Here is a 20,687-nt window from a genome sequence, read left to right as displayed (position 1 = left end):
AAGTTCTATTCGGCAATGGTATCTGTATCATTGGCAGTATATGTGTCATACCATATTGAAAATGTTACAAAGTGTCTTAAAATAACCAGCTCAGCTAAATTTAGAGTTCTAGACATAGCTCCTGTACATAGGACCTAGACAAAGATCCTTTAGTGCACTGCTTCCTCACCAAAAACTGTCACACAAAACAGAGTAATAAACCTCAAAATTAGTATCAACCATTTCCTCAGCATTATCACTATGAGATCTTGGTTGACTCCTGAGTATASGGAGCAGTTTTATCAAAGCCATTTTCCACCATGAGACTGAGTAGGCAAGCAATGAACAGTAATTTTCAAAGATGTTTTTACAACAATGTTTTATTAAATATGAAAGAGTGTACATACAGGTGTTATTCTGGGGACATAAATTACACAAGGATTACAGGTTCTGTCAGAAAAGCACAATAATGAAACATCTTTACATTTCAAACTTTTCCTGTTAGCTTTTAACAAATGAGTCTATTTCTGTTGCAAACAAGTAATGAGCGCTATTGAACTTTTGCAAATTCCCACAAAAACATCATGCTTAGTAGGATACTTTAACTATTGTAAATATTAACTCAGAATTAGATTCCTAAATAACACGATGGAAGAGATTTACTACCTAATCAAGATAAATGACACACTGAAATAGGAGCTGAGACAAAATTGGTCATTCATTAGAAAAAAAATTCCACTTCAGACACTATGTTTCAGTCTGCTTTCTTTACTTGCAGGAATATAGTCACTGTGATTACATGTAATGAGCAGAACTGGCCTAAATATTTGTAAATGTACCCATCAAATTTTAGATGTGCTGATTTTCACTGATTTTCCCACTGAAAAAACCCCCACACCCGCAGATCTATTTCCTTGCGTTTCAAAAGGCTCTTCTGCAGAGGGCCAATCAAGTCTATGTATGATTTCCACGTCCTCCATGGTCATCTGCACTGTCAGCTACTGCATCCCACATACGTATTTTGGGTCATCACTGAAGTACCAGACTGAGTTATCTTGTGAGAGCAGCATTAGTCTGTGCAAGTCCTGACACACAGTCTTTTAAACTTCAGGTAAACAGGAATGTAATTTCATCATAATGAAAGCTTTCAGTTTGACACTCGGAAGACTACTTGGATAAAATACATAATAACCATGTAGTTTGGGTTGTGTTGCTAGGGATCAACAGAGGTGCTTCAATATATGAATACAAACATTAACAGAGTGAATCAGACAAGCTAGTATTACTGCAGGCTGTAGTCTAATTTCYGAAAGAAGTAATGAAACATAATTTCCAAGAATGGTAATTTTTGTAACTAAGGACTTCACATTTATTTCTAAAACCACAGAAGTGGGGTAATATTCCTGATATCTTTCAAAACATTCTGCAAAAAACACAGCTYGAGCCTGCAAACACTAGAATATACAAGCAGTCCCAGTGACCTCCAAGGTAAGCATTCTCATATGGCAAAGTGCTGCAGGAATCTCTTTGCTTTTTTTCAGAGAATGCTCAATAAAAGTGCAATATAGTGAAGCAAGTAATCTAATTATTATGCTTATTATTAGATGAAAAATGTTCAGATACTTTATAATTGTGCCTTTTGTAGGGCAGGCTTTCTGGTTTGCCTAAAGTCAGACCACGTTAGAAGAGGTAGGCAGGGTATACCCACACAATTTCTTTCCCACAGGGTGGCAATACCCCAAAGCAGTTCTRTGGTACAATCCCACCTACAGATACAACATTGTACTGCCCAGTCTCACAGTTATTTCTGTTTCAATGGAAGCTGGCATGTGGTTTGTTTTACCTTTCCACCCAGGCATGTTCTCCCTTTCGTCTCCTCGGCACCCTATACTCCCCACCCAGCCTCTTTTCTTCCTGAGATGTCACATGTATGTACATTAAGCTTTGGAACCTGAGAATTTGGAGGTATTTTCTGACACTACAGGGCTGCATTTGTACTGTACCATGTTATCTCCTGCTATACTATTACAGTTACAATATAAATCTCCTAACTACTCGATACCTGATACCTTTCCCACATAAATTAAAAAAAAAAAAAAAAGTACGATTCAGCCACTAATATATGACACTTGCTTTAAGAGTGAACTTTGCCTTTCACAAGTCCTCTTTTTCAAACAAATATTGAGGGGATATTTCCAAAACCCCATCTATGAAAAACTCTGTGAAGTAAACCATTTCAAAGTAAAATAAAAAAAAAAATAAATCCAGAAAATAACACTCTGTCAAAATTAAAACTTATATACATTAAGAAAAAGTTGAGGTTTGTTCCTCATTCTTTTATCAGTTCTACATTATTTGCAGGTAAGCAGTGTCACCACTAGGAGTTATGAATAGAAAAAATAAATCCAGTGAAATCTGTCTTTTTTAAAAGCTTTGAGAGATCAAAAAAATTCAGCATTCAACTTCATTATTATAACTATTTTCAACTCAGGCAGCAAAAAATTGTTTAAGCTTAATTCCCTATGATTCTGAGTATTCAAGACAGATCTTTCAGTGCAGTCTAATAAGCCTTGTCACAGCACTTATAATCACCTCTGGGTACAAATTAAGTTTTCTAYGGATGGAATTCAACCGTGAACTCACTATTTATACTTCTTGTTTTATGATATGTTTTAGAATTCTTAACAGATTAAGCTGTTTTAATATTTATCACAAATTTGGTGCTGTTCTTTAGCAAAACTGCACTTTAACTGCAACTGCAATGCACATATATATGCATTAAGAATTTGTGAAGAGCTTCACATACTGGAACAGAAATATTTAAAACATTACAGCTGTATCAGAATATTTTCTTATCAAGAATCTACACTGAAAAGCTTTCAATAAGGGTTATTTAATTTTGCATATTACACTTAAACTAAAGAAACTAAATCCTCTGGATTTAATACAGCCAGTTTTTTTTTTTCCTATGGAATGGAAAATTGCCACTCAAAACTTAGAAATCTTTGGACAGCTAGTGAGCTCTGATGAATTATTTTGAGCACTCCTATATGGCAGTCAGAATTTTTTAGGAAGTCAGTATTCTACATTGCATTATATGRACTGCTGTGTCAACAGCTTATATTTTTTATCTTTTCAGGTTTTTTCCCTACTTAACGGAGATCTGATTAATGGCACCTTCCACAAGAAAARATAACTGGACTGAGATGATTATGTCCAAGTGTATCTATTTTAAAGAGAATGGTTATTCTCCATTCACATCCAACAAGTATTCTAGTGATTAGCCCTGTAGAAACCAGTAACAAGTGACAGATAACTATTTTCAAGAATTTCTCTCCAAGACTGTTTTGAATTGTATGGGTTTTGAAAAGAAATAATACTTTTTCATAAAAAAAAATTTGCCTTCATGTGAGTTGTATTTAACTTGTAAGCTGTGAATTTAAATGTATCAAAACAATGCCTGACAAGTGCAAAACCATGAACAAAATGCAATCATTAAATGCTCCTACGATATATCCAACTCACAACACTTGCAGCCCAGGTTTTTGAGGTCATCTAAATGCCAAAAGAACAGGTAGGCATTTTTAAAATCACTCAACAATTACATGTCTCATTCTGATGGACTGAAAAACCTAAACTTCCTGGCAATGTGCTCAATGCCTGTCTGTATCTTTAAGTTTGTAAGTGAACTTAAAAGATGATGYGTAATGTGGACACAAGGATTCTTCACAAATTCAGCAATTCCCAAACGAATACACCTTTATCCCATGGAAAAAGGATTTTTTAACTGGGCAGTGATTTTCTGCTGTTTGACTTATACACAGGTCTGAGCTGTCTCCTCCTGATGTGTGAGAAAAAGACGATCAAGATCTAGAAATATTTGCTGGAGCAGGAGAAGGTGGGGAGGTGGTAGCCCATGCTGGCCTCCAGGGTTTCTCAGGGGAAGAGGATGTACACTACAGCTGCATCATCATCTTGCTGCATGTATAGATGGTACATTGTCAAATTTTAATAATGGGCATTTAGCAATTGAGACAGTTTAGAGAATGACCTTTCCATTTAATTAAAACTGTGAAATGGCTTCACATTTCTGGGATTAACCTTTTTAGATGGAAACAGATGTTCCAGAAAGGGATTAGATCACAAATAAATGGTCCCTCAATTTAGAAACTAAGCAGCTGTAAAAAGCTACAATTTCAAAACATAATTAAACTGGTCAATTGTACAGTTTCTACATGCTGACTTCTAAATTATACAAAAATATTGCAGTATTTTGAGTCACTTGAAGATCTGCTGTGTAACGTGATTGATATTTTCCAACAGAAAAATAGTTGTTAACATTTACTTCAAAAAACCCGCATTGTTTTTGGAGTGGGTAATTTAAATGTAATGGACAGTAAGATCACTTTTAACTTTGCATTAAATTGCATCAACCTTCTTAGAAACATAAGCGTGTCATTTYCATATTTCACTCCCTCACTAGCAACGGAAATGTCTCAAGTTAGAATTATGCTCTGATTATATGTTGATCTACATTAAATACTGGATACATAAGAAAAATCTTAGCAAGTTTTTTTACAGGGCACCCAACTAAAATCTTTACAAAAGATAATTATTCATTCTTCAATGTAACAGACACAGATGCCACTTTTATAAATGTACCCTTTTGTTAACTCGCCAATAAAATAGTAAACAAATCAACTTTTTAAACAATTTTTTATAAATTATTAAAGTATTTTTACTGACACTCTGCAACAATATACAAAAATAATACTACAAGAGTACCGATCGGTCTGGCCTACCCCTCATTTCACAGAAAAGCAGAGGTTATGGGGGATGTTCTGGTAATCAATCATCGCCGTAGATGTCTCCTGCAAACGGTAGGTGTACATGGCTGCCCGTGACATTGGGAAGTCGAGAGAGATCAGGCAGGTTCTGGATCCGTGACCGGAGTTCTTTCCGTACTTGGGACACTCTGGCTAACTTGCGTTTGTACTCCTGGAATGCAGAATTCAATATGAGGTCCTTTTCTATTACCATCCCTACTGCTTACTGCACTTGACATTTTCCAAATTAAGTATTCCTTCTGCAAGTTAGATAAACAGCCTTTAACAGGTGAGAACCCAGAGAAGTGGGTATTTTGGAGCAGAGGTACCAGCTCTAGCATTTTGCCAGCAAGACTTCAAAAGCAAGGCCATGAGATTATTTTGCTTTGACTGCCAAGAACATAAATGCTAAACAAGGAAGACAATCCCAGCTAACACAACCACAGGCTTTTCTTCATGTAATTAGTAGAATGGGATTATTCTTCAAATTTAATTACGGATAGTTGATACACATACTCTACTACAAATAATAGAGGCTGGAAGGATAAGCTTACTGATGTCAAACAAGTTACTTTCATCTCATACTGCGGAAATAATAAAAASCAACCAAATACCCCCTACCCAGGCCTAAATGGCCCCACCAAGCTGACCAATGGTTAAGTATTTTGTATTAACTTTTATAATAAAAAATATATTTCTTCAGTGTGTTTATGGATTTAACCCTGGGTTTTCAGAAACTTTTTGAATTGRGAACTTAAGATTTCATATTGTGTTTGAATACAGGTCAAACCATTCAYGATTGATAATTTAATGATTATGAGGCACTTTTCACTTGAAACAACATTATATAAATAAAGCTTAACATTGTTAACCAGTGCACTAGAATATAGTTAGTGGTCACCTATTAAGAACACAAGACATAATGGAGAATACCAGCTTTTATAAAATGAAACAGTTATTCCAAAATATAAGAAGATTAAGGTATAATTAACAGGAGCATTTAAGTTTCAAATACTTGGAAACAGTGGAAAGTAGATAAAACTAAGCAGTAGCAGGAAAAGCAGWGCTTCATGAAAAAATAGCACAATTCACAACACATCAAATGTAGATGCTTTCTAGCATGGCTGCAGGTTTTGCTGCAGCCTGAGAATGGCTGGAAATAACAACACATAGTTAATCTACAACTTGGATAATCAGCCCATGGATAACCAAAATCTCATGTCTATAAGCACTTTTAAGTAACAGTRGGGAAAAATTCTACATCATCCCGCAACAGTGACAAATATAAACACTTGAAAGTTCCAGCAAGTACGAAAACACTGTGCCAATGTCTATAAGAGGTAACAATCATGCTGTTTATTTACAAGCTCTAAACATAATTTTTAACATGTTACTATATTGTTAGTAACAGGGAGTAATAAGGAAGAACAATGAAAAGACCTTTTGGTAGTAGAACCCAATACAGCATGTAGTAAATGTAGTAAAAATGTTAGATAACACTTAAAAAAAAAAAAAGTTTGCAACTACTAGCATCAGCATGACCTTCTTACCAAGGGCAGTAAGAGAACCATAAAATACCTTAAATTCTTAAAGAGAAGGTAATGGGTAGCTAAAAAAAAAATCAAGTCTTTACGTAGAAGAAAGAAGTGTTCCGGAATTAGGATCATCAATTCCTTGGTGACATTTATATTTCAAAATCAAATATTACATGCAGATTCCTATAGGTGAAAACACTACAGATGCCCAGCAAGTGGAACTGGAAACACTTGGTAACAGTAGCAGGGTAAAGCAGCATTCCTTTTAGGACACAGATGGCCAAGGGAATCTTACAACTGTGAGTCCCTTGGTCCTATGAAATCCATCCCTTACTCACACTTGTCCAAAATATTCTCTTTGGTGTAAGTGATTTCAGGATATGGCTGTGGAAATTAAGGTCTGTATCCTGACACTGAACYCCAACAGTAATGCCCAAAGGTCACAAATACTTTACTGTTTCATGCCTGATTTCACAGTAGCATCCAGAGGCCTCAGTGAGCAGACTCTGTAGAAGACACGTATGTAGCCTTTTGCCAGCACATAAAAGGCCAATCACAGGCATTGTCTCTGTGCATTTTAGTCCAGGTTGCAGAGACTTTGGACCATTATTTTAGAGAACAGATTTTAATGCCAGAGGTAAAGACCAGCTCCAGATTTCATTGTTTACTRAAACAACCCATCTGGGACTATACAAAATACTAGTCAACCAGAATCTTTATTTGCAGAAGCAGGATGCCGGGAGATTGATCATTGGGCAACAAGGGTTTTGAAGAAGCTAGGAGAGCTGGCCTCCACTGTGAAAGATGTACTGTTCTACAGACGAGGATGAGCAGAACTGTAAGCAGGATCAATACACTCAAGAGGCCTAAAATTCATAAAAGATATTAACTATAAAATCCCTCCTGCAGTTAATTCTTGTAAAGAGCTGAATCCTGTCCAAGTTTACTCTCTGTCAATGAGGAGTGTAATGCAACAAATCAGTATCCCTTCATAAGTGCAAAGCCTGAAGCTAGGCAAATACACAGTCACTTAGCGACAGACTTGGCAGCTATATTCTCGCTAGACTTTACTTCAAAACCTGAAATGTGCCTTATATTAGATTGTCAGTTGCTTGACTCCCTTAAAGTTCCCTTTAGCTGATAATAAATCATTTCCATAACAACATTGCATTTCTGACATCCAGCATTTTCCATATAAATTCTGCCTGGGACTTGTTGCCTAGTGACTATCAGCTTGATCAATACTACTAACACTAGGTTCCTTCTTCTCACTAAGGGAAATGTTCTCATAAATTCTGCCTCTCATATAAAACAGTCATCTTCCTTCCACCAGCATCTTTGGCATAAGGCACTCTTGGGAGTCAAAATTTGTTCCTTATGCCTTCTCAAAAATATGGAACTCTGAGGAAATTTGCTCAACATTTTTACTGCAAAACTAAAGTAAATTAAGAAAAAAAAAAGAGTAAGGTTTTATAGCTCTTTATATTATTGATGCATTGTAAGGTACAGAATGCAATTTTAATCAAATTTTGGTAATCCAAAGATTATGTGAGATCTGAAACTGAACGTTAGATGTTCACAGCAATCCTCCCCCACAAGYAGAAAAATTATTCACCTATCCAGAGCACCTAATTTCCCATGACACTCCTGAAACCATTCTAGAAATCACTAGAGATATCCAGTTTTTATGACTGGTGAGCAAGTTCAAAAGAGAGCTGATTTTCAAGTACAGTGACTCAGCAGTTTTGAGGTATTTTCAAGGCAGCTGCTGTTCACAGCTTGATTCTATTTAAAACCGCTAGTCTCTTGTGAAAGGGTTTGCTCGACTATTTTTAAGGCTGTTATTATAGTCCTGGAATTACCTAAGTAGTCCTGGACTGCTGGAATACAAGTACTCATTATCAGCAACACTCACTGTATGTACAGCCTTTACTATTTTATCACAGTACCACGTACATGTACCTACAAACTTTTTCCTCAGGGTATATGTTGAAAGTGTGACTCAATCAAAGCAGAGGAGCAGGAATTGGGATATCCAGGTGTTATTTCTAATATCGTTGCTCCATTAGAAATGCTGGACATTATACAACCAAGTAACAATTTAATGCTATCTTCGATACTTTCAACTCTGAAAATCCTCATGGAGAATTTCAATTCCATTTTCACTATAATGATTTTAAGATAAACTTCAAATTACCCACGTAGATGAGGCAAGATTCGAGCTAGTTACTTCAAAGAATCAAGGATAGGTGGAAATATTATTTCTTTTGTTACACTGAGCATAATTTGCATTTCTTCCTACCCATGGAGAACCTTACTCTTAGGATATACGGGCAACCTGATGTATGGAATTAAAGTCTCTTCAATTTCTCCAGCGGCTTAAGCTAACACTATTTCAGGCAATATTTTTTGTACTTCAAGCCATAAAAGCAGGTTTATGAGGTCATTAGAAGAACTTACTCTGCTCATTAGACTCCTACCGATTACTATAGTTTCCATTATCCGACAGTGTAGATAGATATTTTGTGAAAGCAGTGCTAACAACATATGCATTCAGCATCTAGATTAATAGTGATTCTCTATGAAATAAGTATCAGGCAAAAAAGCCAAATAATTTTTGATTAGACACTMCAGACATCATAAATAATAAAAATGTGGGCACGTCAAACAGGCTGTGCACTGCACTGCCTTCCAACTAAAATAGATCTTTATAGAGAGTTTCTGCAATAGGAAGGTGGTACAGAAAAAAAACTTGAAACTTCATGGATATGTTTTCCCTTCACAACATTGATATGAATCTGAACCTTCATCAGATCACTGAGGCTAAGGAATGCACCAAAATACTATGTGGCAGAAAATGTATAGCAAAGCAAGAATAAAAGGTTTGCAGAAAAGAGCAGTATTTAATCTGCACCCTTGGTAGCTACAGARAGGTAAGGTGGAAACCAATACTTCAATACAGAGAAACAAAACCCAAAAGGCTTAAAAGACTTTTAAGGTGTTGAGGGCATGCACATACATCAGCATCCATGGCCTGTATGTACACATGATCTAAAACTGAGATCTCTGACCTTCTAGTCCATTCCAATCTACCAGTTTCAGGTGCAGATGTCAGAGCTGTGTCACAAAGCAAAGGCTTTGCCTGCACTGTGTCCAAGGTGCAGAAACTACTAGAAATCTTCAAAGGTTCAGATGAAAGCAAACATCATGTGATAGCTTTATATCTAGATTTTGAACTTCAGAATAATAATATTTATTTATAGACTATCCTGTTAAAATCACATGCCTCATGCAGTCTGGGTATTTTTCTGCATGGAAGACTGACAACTAGACTTATAGGACTCAGATAAGCCTCACTCTAACCTAGGAATTAAACTTAAAATTAATTAAAAAGGTTAAACTTTGTGCTGCCTTTAGAAATTTGGCATGGCTCACATTTGTCAACAATACAATTAAAAGCCCAACCTATTTAACAGTGTTTAGGATAAATAAAACCCTCAAATAACTTATTTTAAGAGACTGAGCCAACATTCATAAGCTTCATGCAAAAGGTAGATGAACTAATGGCARTTACAACAAGCTTAGGTAAGGACTGACTTGGTTAACCTTCCATTGCAAACTGCCTACTTCCCAGAAAACAGATTTCTGGAAGAAAGCTTCAACTTTTTACATATGTTAATATCCGTTTTGCATTTTGTCTTGCCACGTTTTGAGCTAAGTAAATAGCACTGAAGCAATGAGAAACTACCTAGTGACTGTTCTGTTTATTCCTTTTTGTTCTATGCACTGCCCCATGCATTACTTATTGTATGCATTATTCTCTGCATAGATTTACTAATATTCTCACAGGTTTTATAATGGCAATCTTCACCATCACAAAACACAATTAATTCTTCAGAAACCTCYTTTGAGCTGACAGATGGAAATTAAATGCATCCTCTAATTTTGGGTATCCCGTTTTTCTTAGTACTTACAATTTCCAAAAACTTAASACTTCAAAGCTAATTTTCTGAATTAAGTTCAAGTATTAGAGACTCCTCAACTGATCTGCAAATGAAGCAATAGGAAGCAATGAACTCAGAAGTCTGAAACCCACAAGGTAAATTAGTGACCATTCAGGGAAAGCCTGATAATGTGACTTTGTCTACCATCAACTGTTATGCTGCAGTATAGACTGGAATACGCTGCAGACCTTCAAATCACAAATTCCTGACCAGAAAAGTAGCAAAGAGAAACAAAGCATTTTATCAATACATTTCCCATTTGAAGAATGATTATCAGAAATGCAAAGTCCTTCACAGTGGCCACAAAATATTCTTCCCATTTCTTGAAAATGCAATTTCTTTGTCCAGCTCCTTCCAGCCTAAAACCKCATCTCAAATGTCATTCATTGCAATGTGAACTCCTGGTTTCCATCTCCATTCCTGGAACACTGTTCCTAGAATCAACCATTTTCCAGTCAAGAGGCTCAATGCCTCTCAGACTTCTATCACAGCTGTATTCAGATGGAATACGAATGCTCGCAACTGGTGTTTGCCTAYGTCTTCCCATTTCTAGCTTTTCTGATTCTTTATCTAAATGTCTCCCTCTTCAATCCTGGTCTCTATTTATGTCTACAGTTCTGGTTCTGGTTACACATATTTCTCCTCAGTCCTACACTTGGCCTGTCCCTATTCTCCACCTATACAGTATCTTCATCAGATCTATTACCTCACATCAGTTTTTGCTTCCATTCTCTTAGTCCAAATGAATTCCAGTTCCTTTCATTTCAGTCCTACATGATATATTAGTATATCAAAATGCATGTCCCCTCAGAAATCCCTCAGAATTTCCCCATTTCATAATTTGAGAAAGAATGTAAATTACTTAATCTCAAAGGYAATTTTTTAAGATTTTTTAATTACAAACTTGTCAGCCTTATTGTTGAAGATYGTGTTGTCAGAAAGTTACTCAATGYATGGCAAARTACAAGWAAAGAAAACAGGACTTGCAAGTCTTCAGGGAGGAGGTGGAGTTCACCATACCTGGAGGCGTTCAAGAGGCACCTGGATCTGGCAGTGGGTAATGTGGTTTAGGGGTATGATGCTGGGTGGGCAGTTGGGCTGGATGGTCTTGAAGGTCTCTTCCAACCTTGATGGTTCTATGATTAAGCTTAATTAAGAGGGSTATTACTAGGTTGACTTAGTTTATACTTATCTCCACTCAATCATATGAGGTCAAGGGTGATGAATACTAATTTATAAAATAAATTACTATATAAAGACATTGATTTAATTAGACAGTCTCTACRGGACTATGATTTAATTTAAAGAATTCCAGGATGGCAGATATGAGCAGCAGCTCAAAAGATGCCTGCTTGAGATTAAACTTGGTTTCCTTATATTTTATTATCTGATACATTTTTATCTGATTGAAAATTTAGCCATTATAATAAACTCAAAGCTACACACTTCCAAGAGATGCTTAAATTATACTGAATTSTTAAGTTTGAAACACTGGTTGACAGAATGAAGCTTTGGAGAACTTCTGATGGTAAGTAATCAAGTACTTTAACAATTCTGAGCAATTTTGYTCAAATACTCAAGTTTCTGCTCTATACACTCACACAAGGGATAAATCAGAACAGTTTTGAAAATAAGAAAATTTAAAAAATTACATGGTTGGAAGCTTATAGATAATTTCTTGAAGCTTCACCTATTCATGAATGATATACACGAAATCCACATTAAAGGCTATCTGTTTAATTTTAAAGGAGTCTAAGMATGAAAAATTCTGACGGTCTATTAAAAAAGCATGCCTTTAGCAATGCATTTAATAACAGTGGTGTAAAGACTTCAGGCTCAAATATTTACTGTATCTAACAGCTGAACTGTAAAAATTGTGTGTGTCAGATGTACATTCCTCATTTCATGCATCTCTTGCCCGTAGGTCCTTACAACAGTCTCAGCCTTCAGATTTCACATGTGCAATTCATCTTTCTCAGTCTAGTGCTCAAAGTGCTGAACTACAAAAATGTGGACTGTGAAGTTCATTACTTAGCAAACACAAATACACATCYTAAAGTATGAAACTGCAGTAGAGCCAAGACTATTTGTACTTATTTTGAAGACGAAAGTGAATCTGAGAATGGAAGTCAACACTGCAGGTCACCAGGTAGGGATTTATCTATTGCTAGCCAGGCCAGGTTACAACTGTCTCAGACACTTTTCTTTTGTCAAAGATAGACCTAGGCAATGTAGAACTATAAAACCTAGTTTTATTGTAGCATGGTTAAACTAGTAGCAGTTTAATCGAAGCAGCAGAGAACATATATAGCTSTTTTAACTGCAGTATAGAACCACTCAGTTTTAACCTACGAGCAAAAAATAAAATGTAAATTGTTTGATTCAAAGCATTCTAGTGACCTGAGATCGGGTATTAACTTTATTTAGGGTGAAATAAAGTGCAGATGTAGTACCCCAAATTTTGGCTATAGGTGAGCCCATACTGGTGATCTTTTCCATTTAAATAATCTATCAGAATAGRGTCTATTTATACAAAACTGGCCTTGGACATTTTGAAGTTCTTCCAACTACTTTTTTTTTAATGATACATGTCTGTCTTTTGGTTTCCAAGTTTATAAATTATTTCTATCCAGCCCAAAGAAAGAGCYGTGAAAGACAGCCACCTTGCAATTTCAGAACAATCTTACTTGAAGACCATGTGGTTTTTAAAGACTTTTAAAGAATAGTTCTCAAAAGATGTCAAGAAATGCCATGGGCCATCCAATATTTATACATGCTAATCATCAGCTAGACAGTTTCATATTATATTTGTCAACTCATTCTTACAGTTTCATTAAGTAGGTTGAACCATCCATTTTAGATACATGGATTCCCAAGAGGAGCATTAAGTCACAGCTCAAAGACAAGCATTCACAAGCCTGATTTGCTTAATGGTAGTTGAATATGATCAGTGTCAATTGATAATTGAAACTAGAGATCACATGACTAATGAGAATAATTCTGTAAGCCATGTGACATGTAAGAATGACATGTAAGACATTCTGCAAGTATGCGGATTTTAGTGGTATATATGAAGTATATGTGAAATATACTTCAAGTGCAGTGTTCAGCAGTGGGGATGGAAGCCTAAGAAAGGTAAAGTTGGAAAGGAGAACTACACAGCAGCAGTAGGTATTTTGATTTACTTGCCCCTTATATGCCCTGTGGGAACATCTCCAGTGAAAACTCTACTATGCATGAAGCAAGCAAACAACTGCACCTCTTTCATGACCAACAAGAAAGAATCATAATCTAATTTTCMAAAAATGCACAGATACAAACTGTATCATTGAAAAAAAATATAGAAAACACTGCTTTTAARAAAGTGCTTACCCACAAGCTTTAGTATTAAAATATTACAAGAAAAATCTGCCTTAGCAAAATGATACCAATAGAGAGCATAYAACAATTCCAAGAAAAATTCACGATGAAAAAATCCCTTATCAATCAACCAGTTTGAGGCACCAAATYTGGCACACCCACATGTTTTTTACATGATATATCCAATTCCAAATTGCTCAAATAGCTGGTCTTATTTTACAACAAAAAAGATGTAAAGAGAGGTTTTCAGGGAAGAAATCATGAGCAACCTGAGGAAAAAAAAAAGCCTAGAGAAAAAGCAGAATATAGAACAAGTAAACAACATTAAAAAGAACAAGGAAAGACATTTATGGTGTTTTTCTCAACTTTTCTTTCCCATTATGAACTATTTTGCTCTCAAAAGCCTACAGATTGCAATAGCTGTGCACATCTTTCTGTACTAATGCACATCTTTCTGYGATCTTCTATAAAATGTATCAGAGGTTAGCAATCACAGAACTGCAGGACATGCTGAGTTGGAAGGGACCCACAGCAAGGATCACTGAGTCCAGCTCCTGCCCCTGCACAGCACCATCCCCAAGAATCACAACAAGTGCCAGAGAGTATTGTCCAAACACTKCTTGAACTCTTCAGGCTTAGTGTTGTGACATAATTTCTAAAATGTCTTAGCTTTTTAAAGCATCTTTCATCCATTCAAGTCATCTACAGGTCACAAAAATAATCTTTAAAATTGTTACCCGGTTTATACAGAAGCTCTGGGAGTATCTGTGGGGTTTGRTATTTTGTATGTCTGTATGCCTATCCAATTGTGGATGAAATTACCATGGAAGATCAGGTCATGAGGCAGTCAGTTAAATGTTGTTACAGTAATTTACTACTAAGATATTTGCAAACAAAATCATGAGTAATTCAGTAGACTTGTTATTGAGGGGAAAAAGGCAAATAATGTGAACAATTCCTTCATTCTTCAGGGTTACAAAGTGTTAAAAGAAATATGTAAAGTAGCAAATGACTTAAATTCCCTTTTTTGCCATGTGCTTCTTGGATGTCAGAATGCAAGTCACTTAAGTGTGTTTCCACCAAGTAAATTATTCTGGGTTTCTTGTATGACAGACAGTGCAATCTTCTCTCTTATTCACACTAAACCCGCTGTCACAAACTTGACGCTGTCCTAAATTTGTACCAAGGGTTCTAGAGAAAACCTCAGGCTCTACTTCCATTTGTATAGTCTAAAAGAAGAACCTGTACAATCTCTCTTTTAAAAAGTTGGTTTTCCTTACAAAAAGCAGGGTGTTAGCAGGTTTAATGTCCAAATTGCAAAATAATGGCATCTATCTCATTTCACTGGTGAGCTGCTTCAAATTCCCTCAGAAAACAAGACCTGAAGCAGAAATGGAAACAGCACCTTCACTGCAGAAAGGGGCTTATTATGGTGGCAAACTGAATTGAATACAACTCCAGTACACACAGATAATAGGGCAATTTAAGAACTTGTAAATTCATTTTCTATCCCTACTTGCTCAATAAACATTTAAGGCTGGTCTGTCCATAGACTCACGCTTCCAGACATCTTGTAAATGTTAAGTTTGAAAAAAAAAGAAAAATAAAGTACACCCACGGGTGTACTGATGACTGGGACTTCCATCAAGAGAAACTAAACCAGCAGGTCTGAACCTGCAGCTGACATTCAGGCGAGAGCTGGACTGACTGGCTGGCACAGCAAAACCCACCTGCCAGGACCTGTTTTAAGATTTCTGGTGCGCTGGACATGATCTGTGGCAGGCTAGAGTGTGTGTTTATGAAGAACTACACAAATGCCCTCTGGGTATGTTTCCAGCCTGTTATGAGATAGAGGAATCGAGTATTAGACCTGGGTGTGCCACTTTTCTGTCACTCTGYAATGCAATGTCATACAATGAGCATTTCCCATATGAAGGGCGGGAAACATGACAAGGGACAGCACTAAATCCAAGGGACACGTATAGTAAATTTGACCATGACAATCAAATATAAAGACTTGCACCCAAATTTAAGATACCATCTAAAAGAGTAACTATACAAGTCACCAAGCATTCCAAATTCTTCAACTATTTTTAAAAGGGCTTGCTGTGTAATGTAAAAGGCATTTTTCTACTGACACCCCTCAAAACTCAGTCTAACCAGGCACCACAAGCTGAAGGGCTGAGCAGCCTAAATGAGTCCCTCAGTGACTCTCAGCCTTCTCTAGCAGGTGTATGATGGTGCAATAGCATAGCAAGATGGTGCAGAGAAGACATATCCCTCCCCCCTTTTCACAGCCAGAATGAACAAAATCATAGTTTTGCCGCTATTCAGGGAAAGTGACTTGCTCACAGCTACGTTATGAAGAAGAGTCAAGACAACAGGACCAAATAAAACCAGCAAAAAAAAACATTCCCACAGTTGTTCATGTGTAGGTGGAAAGCTGCAACTGTGCCGGGAATATTTCATTATGTTTCCAAATGAACTGAAGTTTGGAGGAGAAAGTTCATTGTGCAACATGGCAAAAGCTACGTGACATTATATAAAAATATTGCTAGGTAACCCAATGTTGGAAGAAAAAGCATTGTTAACCACACATGTGCCGTGAAAAAGTGAGCAGCATGCTTTAACAAGCCTGTATGCTGCAGTGTAAGAGAGAGCTTGTCTGTACTTAAACATTTTGAGGGACATGAACAACATGCCTCCTAAGGACATTATTTCAYTGAGACTCTGAACCTCACAGCATTCTCAGAGTAGTATCCCTCAGCATTCTCTGTAGTATCCCTCCCTCTCACTGCAGCACTAAGAGCCTGCCTACTAACTCTCACAACAGTTTGTCTGTGCGTGTATGTATCTCATGAGTAGCTTTGTTTTACTGGAGCTCTAATAAAACTCAGTATTTTCCAGCAATGTCCTCCTGCTGAAACTTGGGCACTAGCTTATATGCAGAAAACAAGTTTGCTCTAAATCTTAAATCCCATAATACAATCGTCATTTCTTAAATTACAAAATACAGTTTTAAATGCTAAGCTTTTATCAATTATATTGAAAGATGCAAATCTGGAGTTTGTGCTTACCATTTTATAACTGAAGATTGTAAAAACATCATGAACTTCAGYCATTATTCATTTTGGTATTTTTAAGAGTAGTTTCTGTAAATTCCCTTGCTCTTTTAGTTATATACCTAACTGAATGTTAATTATTCAGACTCCAGAAGACAATAAATACTTTCAGGGAAATCCAAACCTGAAGTTCAAGTAACCGAGATTATTCCACAGCCCACATACAGATTTTCCCTGAGAAACCTAGGAATTATTGCTTACTGTTTAATGGAAACACAAGGTTGAAACCTACAGCTGCCATTGAGCATGTACAATTTTTCTGATCGTGCTGCATGAGAAGAACATTAATTTTCCACTGACTACAGCAGCAGCTATTCAGCATGGCTACAAGGATTTGGGGCTGAGCTGAGGTTATTTGCTGAGCTGTACATGCACACATAAGAGTGCAGACAACACAAATGGAATAAGTGAGATAGTCCTAGTTAGCATTGACAGGAATCTTCTCTATCTTGAACTGTTAGATTTGAAAAACAATTATGCCAATACTTTTCTCGTTTATGTATGGATCAACAAAATCATTTTCAACTGGCTTAAAAGCAGCTGCATGATCCAGTATTAGCCAAACAATAAAGCAGAATCCTTCTAGGAGTCAAGGACTAAGCATAAAGTGTCATAGCTCTACTAGTGTGGGTTGGCAAAAAAAGGAAGATCTTGGTGTTCCAGAAGACTGGCCTGGATTCTTCTCTTTGCATAAAGCTGAAGACACTAACCAGMCAGAAGATGAAGAAGTTTCAATGTGCTCCTTTTTAGAAATGCTGAGAATGAACATGAGTACATAAYAGCTGCAGAAGAAACTGCCCATTACAATTTCAATGACATAGGATGACTTCCACTTACAAGCTCTGTGGCAAGGGAATGCATTAACAATCCATATAAATTSCAGGTAAGAAGCTGGCCAGGAAACCCAAGTAGTATTTTAAAGACTCCTATCTGGAGGATAGCCTAGTCATGTTAAATWTCTTGCTGCTGTGTTCTAAGACAGCACTATTGTACAAGAAGAAATCCAGAAAACCAAGAATTACTGGCTCTTGAGAAGAATGTGTTGYCTGAAAAAGTTCAGGCAGTTTCTCAAAACCAAACCTGTGTGTASTGACTGTACTTTCTGCTTTGGGTTTGCACCTGCATCACTGCTTTATTCCACAATCTTTCAGCCTGAGGACAAAAAGTCTTTGAGATAACACTGCTTGAGCAAGAATGCTTGATTTCTTTAACAGATAAGAGTATTATAAATAGGGACTTTCCATTCCTACATCTTCAGATAAGCTAAGCATAGTAGCTGTGTTATCACCACAAGAGCAAACAATAGGCATACATGCAGACAGAATTCTCTTTACAGAGGTTGCATCTAACATCATCTTATGCTAAATAACACGTTTCTCTACTAGAAATGGCACTCTATTCACTACATATGACCCGTTGCTGTTGGTGACAGGAAACACAAGAAATGCCTGGCTTTCAAGATGGCACGCTAAATTGTTTTGTTTAAACAGCCAGTGTATACAATACTAATTGCAGTAGTACAGCTCCTAGATTTAAAGAATCTAGGTTTAATGTACCACCATTTTAAAAAACAGAGCAGCAACAAAAATTGCTACAACAAAAACTGCCACATACCTACGGCAGAAGACAGAAAATGAGGGAAGAGGAAACCATGGTCTCCTGGTACTCATCCAGCATCAATTCCATCATCATGGAAACGCAGATGAGTAAGACTGAGCAGGTATGTCTGAAAGCTACRTGCCCAGTATCAGTTTAACAAACCCGATTTCCTCTGGATGACAAACACTTCAAGAAAAAGTTGATGGCACAGCTTGCCAAATTTACCTATCAAATATGCTGKCCTTATGAGTCACCACCTTTTGCCCATGGCTCATCACAGTTGAAGGATGTTGATTATCTCAATCAGAAAACAGGTAATTTAACATGGGAAATTTTATGTTTCTAGAACACATCAAGAATTTAAACTTGTCATCACCTTGACAGTCTGAAATATTGGGCAATGAAAAGCAGCAGCTTTCACTGTTGAGTCTGTATGTGTAGGACAGCAAAGGCAAGATGGAGGGATGCAAAAAAAAAAGAAGATTCTCTATGAATGCAATGTTCTCAGTGGTCTCTTMGTGACCATGGCTTGAGGAGAATGCAGAATAAATGACAGTGCACAAAGAAATAAAGTGATGGGTCATTATAAAGGGTAAATAGGAATGTGATGCAGAAAATGACTGATGTCATATCTACTGCCTTTGCAGAATAATTCCTCCTACTCTGGTAGCTACTAGCAACCTAGAAATAAATTATATCAAAACTTTGTGTGCCTGAAACATCGCCAAGTGTAACATTCGGGGGAGTTACACCGTCTGCTGTCACCTGCCTTCGTCTTCTCCAGGATCAAAGGGCTCACATTTACTGCGAACATAACAGTTCTGAGGCTTGTTTCTGAAGAAGTTATAGSGAGCTCAGTGCTCCATGTAAAATGTGGGAGCTGTTTAAAGGCATAAATGTGGTAAAAACAAATGATGATGTCCCTCTACCACCTCTACTGTCCAATGAAGTATTTGGGCTGGAGCAAAATGAACCTTTGATACTAAATGAAGAGACACAAAGGAACACATAATTAGGAATGGAACATCATCATAACAACCTAACATTTCAGGAAGTAGAGCCCCATTAAGCCCAACCTACTTAGCCTCTAGGACCACAGATGTAAATCGTGATTCTCCAGCCCTCTTTACATTATTTTACTGCTATTTTTGATACGTTGTTAAAAGTCCTATTTTCAAAACTGACTTCAAAATAAGGGTCTTTTGAAGGGTGGAACTCAAGGCTCAATGCTTATCTCCAGCTTTCAATTCTGTTTTTCAAAACTTGACTCTGTCTTGCAATGCAATAAGTAACTAAGCAGCTACTRTATGTTTTCTACCCCAAATTCTGTGTGCAGCCAAGCTTTAAAACTGTTGCATGTGCTGACTACAAAATTGATTTTCTACACCTTTATGTGAYAACATAAAAAATCTAGTTTATATGTATAGGGAGGAAGGAAATAAATCCCACCAAAACACAGACGCAAATGTCTAACTTTCAGGAAGATCAAACRCTTAATTTTACAGTGATTTCTATTTGTTAACACCAGCCTACACTTAAATCAGAGACTGAAGAACAGTTTTAAATACTTCAGGATTTGTGCTAAATCCCAAAATACTGATTAACATCCCAGCCCTCTGGTGCACAGCTAATGTTTACAATTATTTTAGAAAGTATATGGCATTTGTCCTACTTCTCAGCTTCCTCTCTCACCTCCATTTAAAAATTATGAGTATACTATGGAAAACAAACCCAACTGTGGAGAGAGAACATCTTTTCTGCACTGAGAAATATGCCTGTTTCAGGGAGAGAAGGCCTGGGCCAGATAATGTTCTTAACAGTACTTTATCTCATCAGAGTCCTTATTTCCTCCACTAACCAAAACATAACATACTTGTCTCTTCCTAAAACTTTGYAGTACATTTCTCTCCTAACTCCTCAAAAATACCATGCTCATTGCATTAACTTAAAGTCTTTTTTGGTAGGGCAAAGTGCAGAAAATGATGCAGCCAGAACTCCTTTTTGACACTAACAAAATGTTTCAAATCTTTCCATTTAAATATGTATCATCTCATTTCAAATTCTGAAGACCTTCTTCAATTTCAAGAAGTCCTAAAAGCAGATTTTTATTCTTTTTTTCTGATGGAGGGGTGCACTCTACCAGATTATAAGGTTATCATTCTAGTGTGCATAAAGTTGGGGCAGGGTTATGATCAATCTGAATTCATAATGTATTTCTAAATGACCAACCCAGTTAGAATTTAAGAACCTGCTGTTATGTCA

General features: G+C 36.7%; 1 protein-coding gene across 1 annotated transcript in view; it reads right to left on the bottom strand.

Annotated features, from left to right (window-relative positions):
- Nucleotides 1–337: 337 nt before the first annotated feature.
- RPRD1A (regulation of nuclear pre-mRNA domain containing 1A) overlaps nucleotides 338–20,687 on the bottom strand; it is a 43,376-nt gene continuing 23,026 nt past the window's right edge. The window contains exon 7 of the mRNA XM_057371026.1: nucleotides 338–4,977. Coding sequence (XP_057227009.1) covers nucleotides 4,828–4,977 — 150 coding nt within the window. The 3' untranslated portion in view covers nucleotides 338–4,827. The remainder of the gene's footprint in view (nucleotides 4,978–20,687) is intronic.

The sequence above is a fragment of the Malurus melanocephalus genome, unplaced genomic scaffold, assembly GCF_030028575.1.
Source record: "Malurus melanocephalus ecotype Western Australia unplaced genomic scaffold, MMel_1.1 scaffold_138, whole genome shotgun sequence".
In the NCBI taxonomy this organism is placed as follows: domain Eukaryota; kingdom Metazoa; phylum Chordata; class Aves; order Passeriformes; family Maluridae; genus Malurus; species Malurus melanocephalus.
The sequence above is the reverse complement of the archived record's forward strand: the minus strand, read 5'-3'. Positions and strand labels throughout refer to the sequence as shown.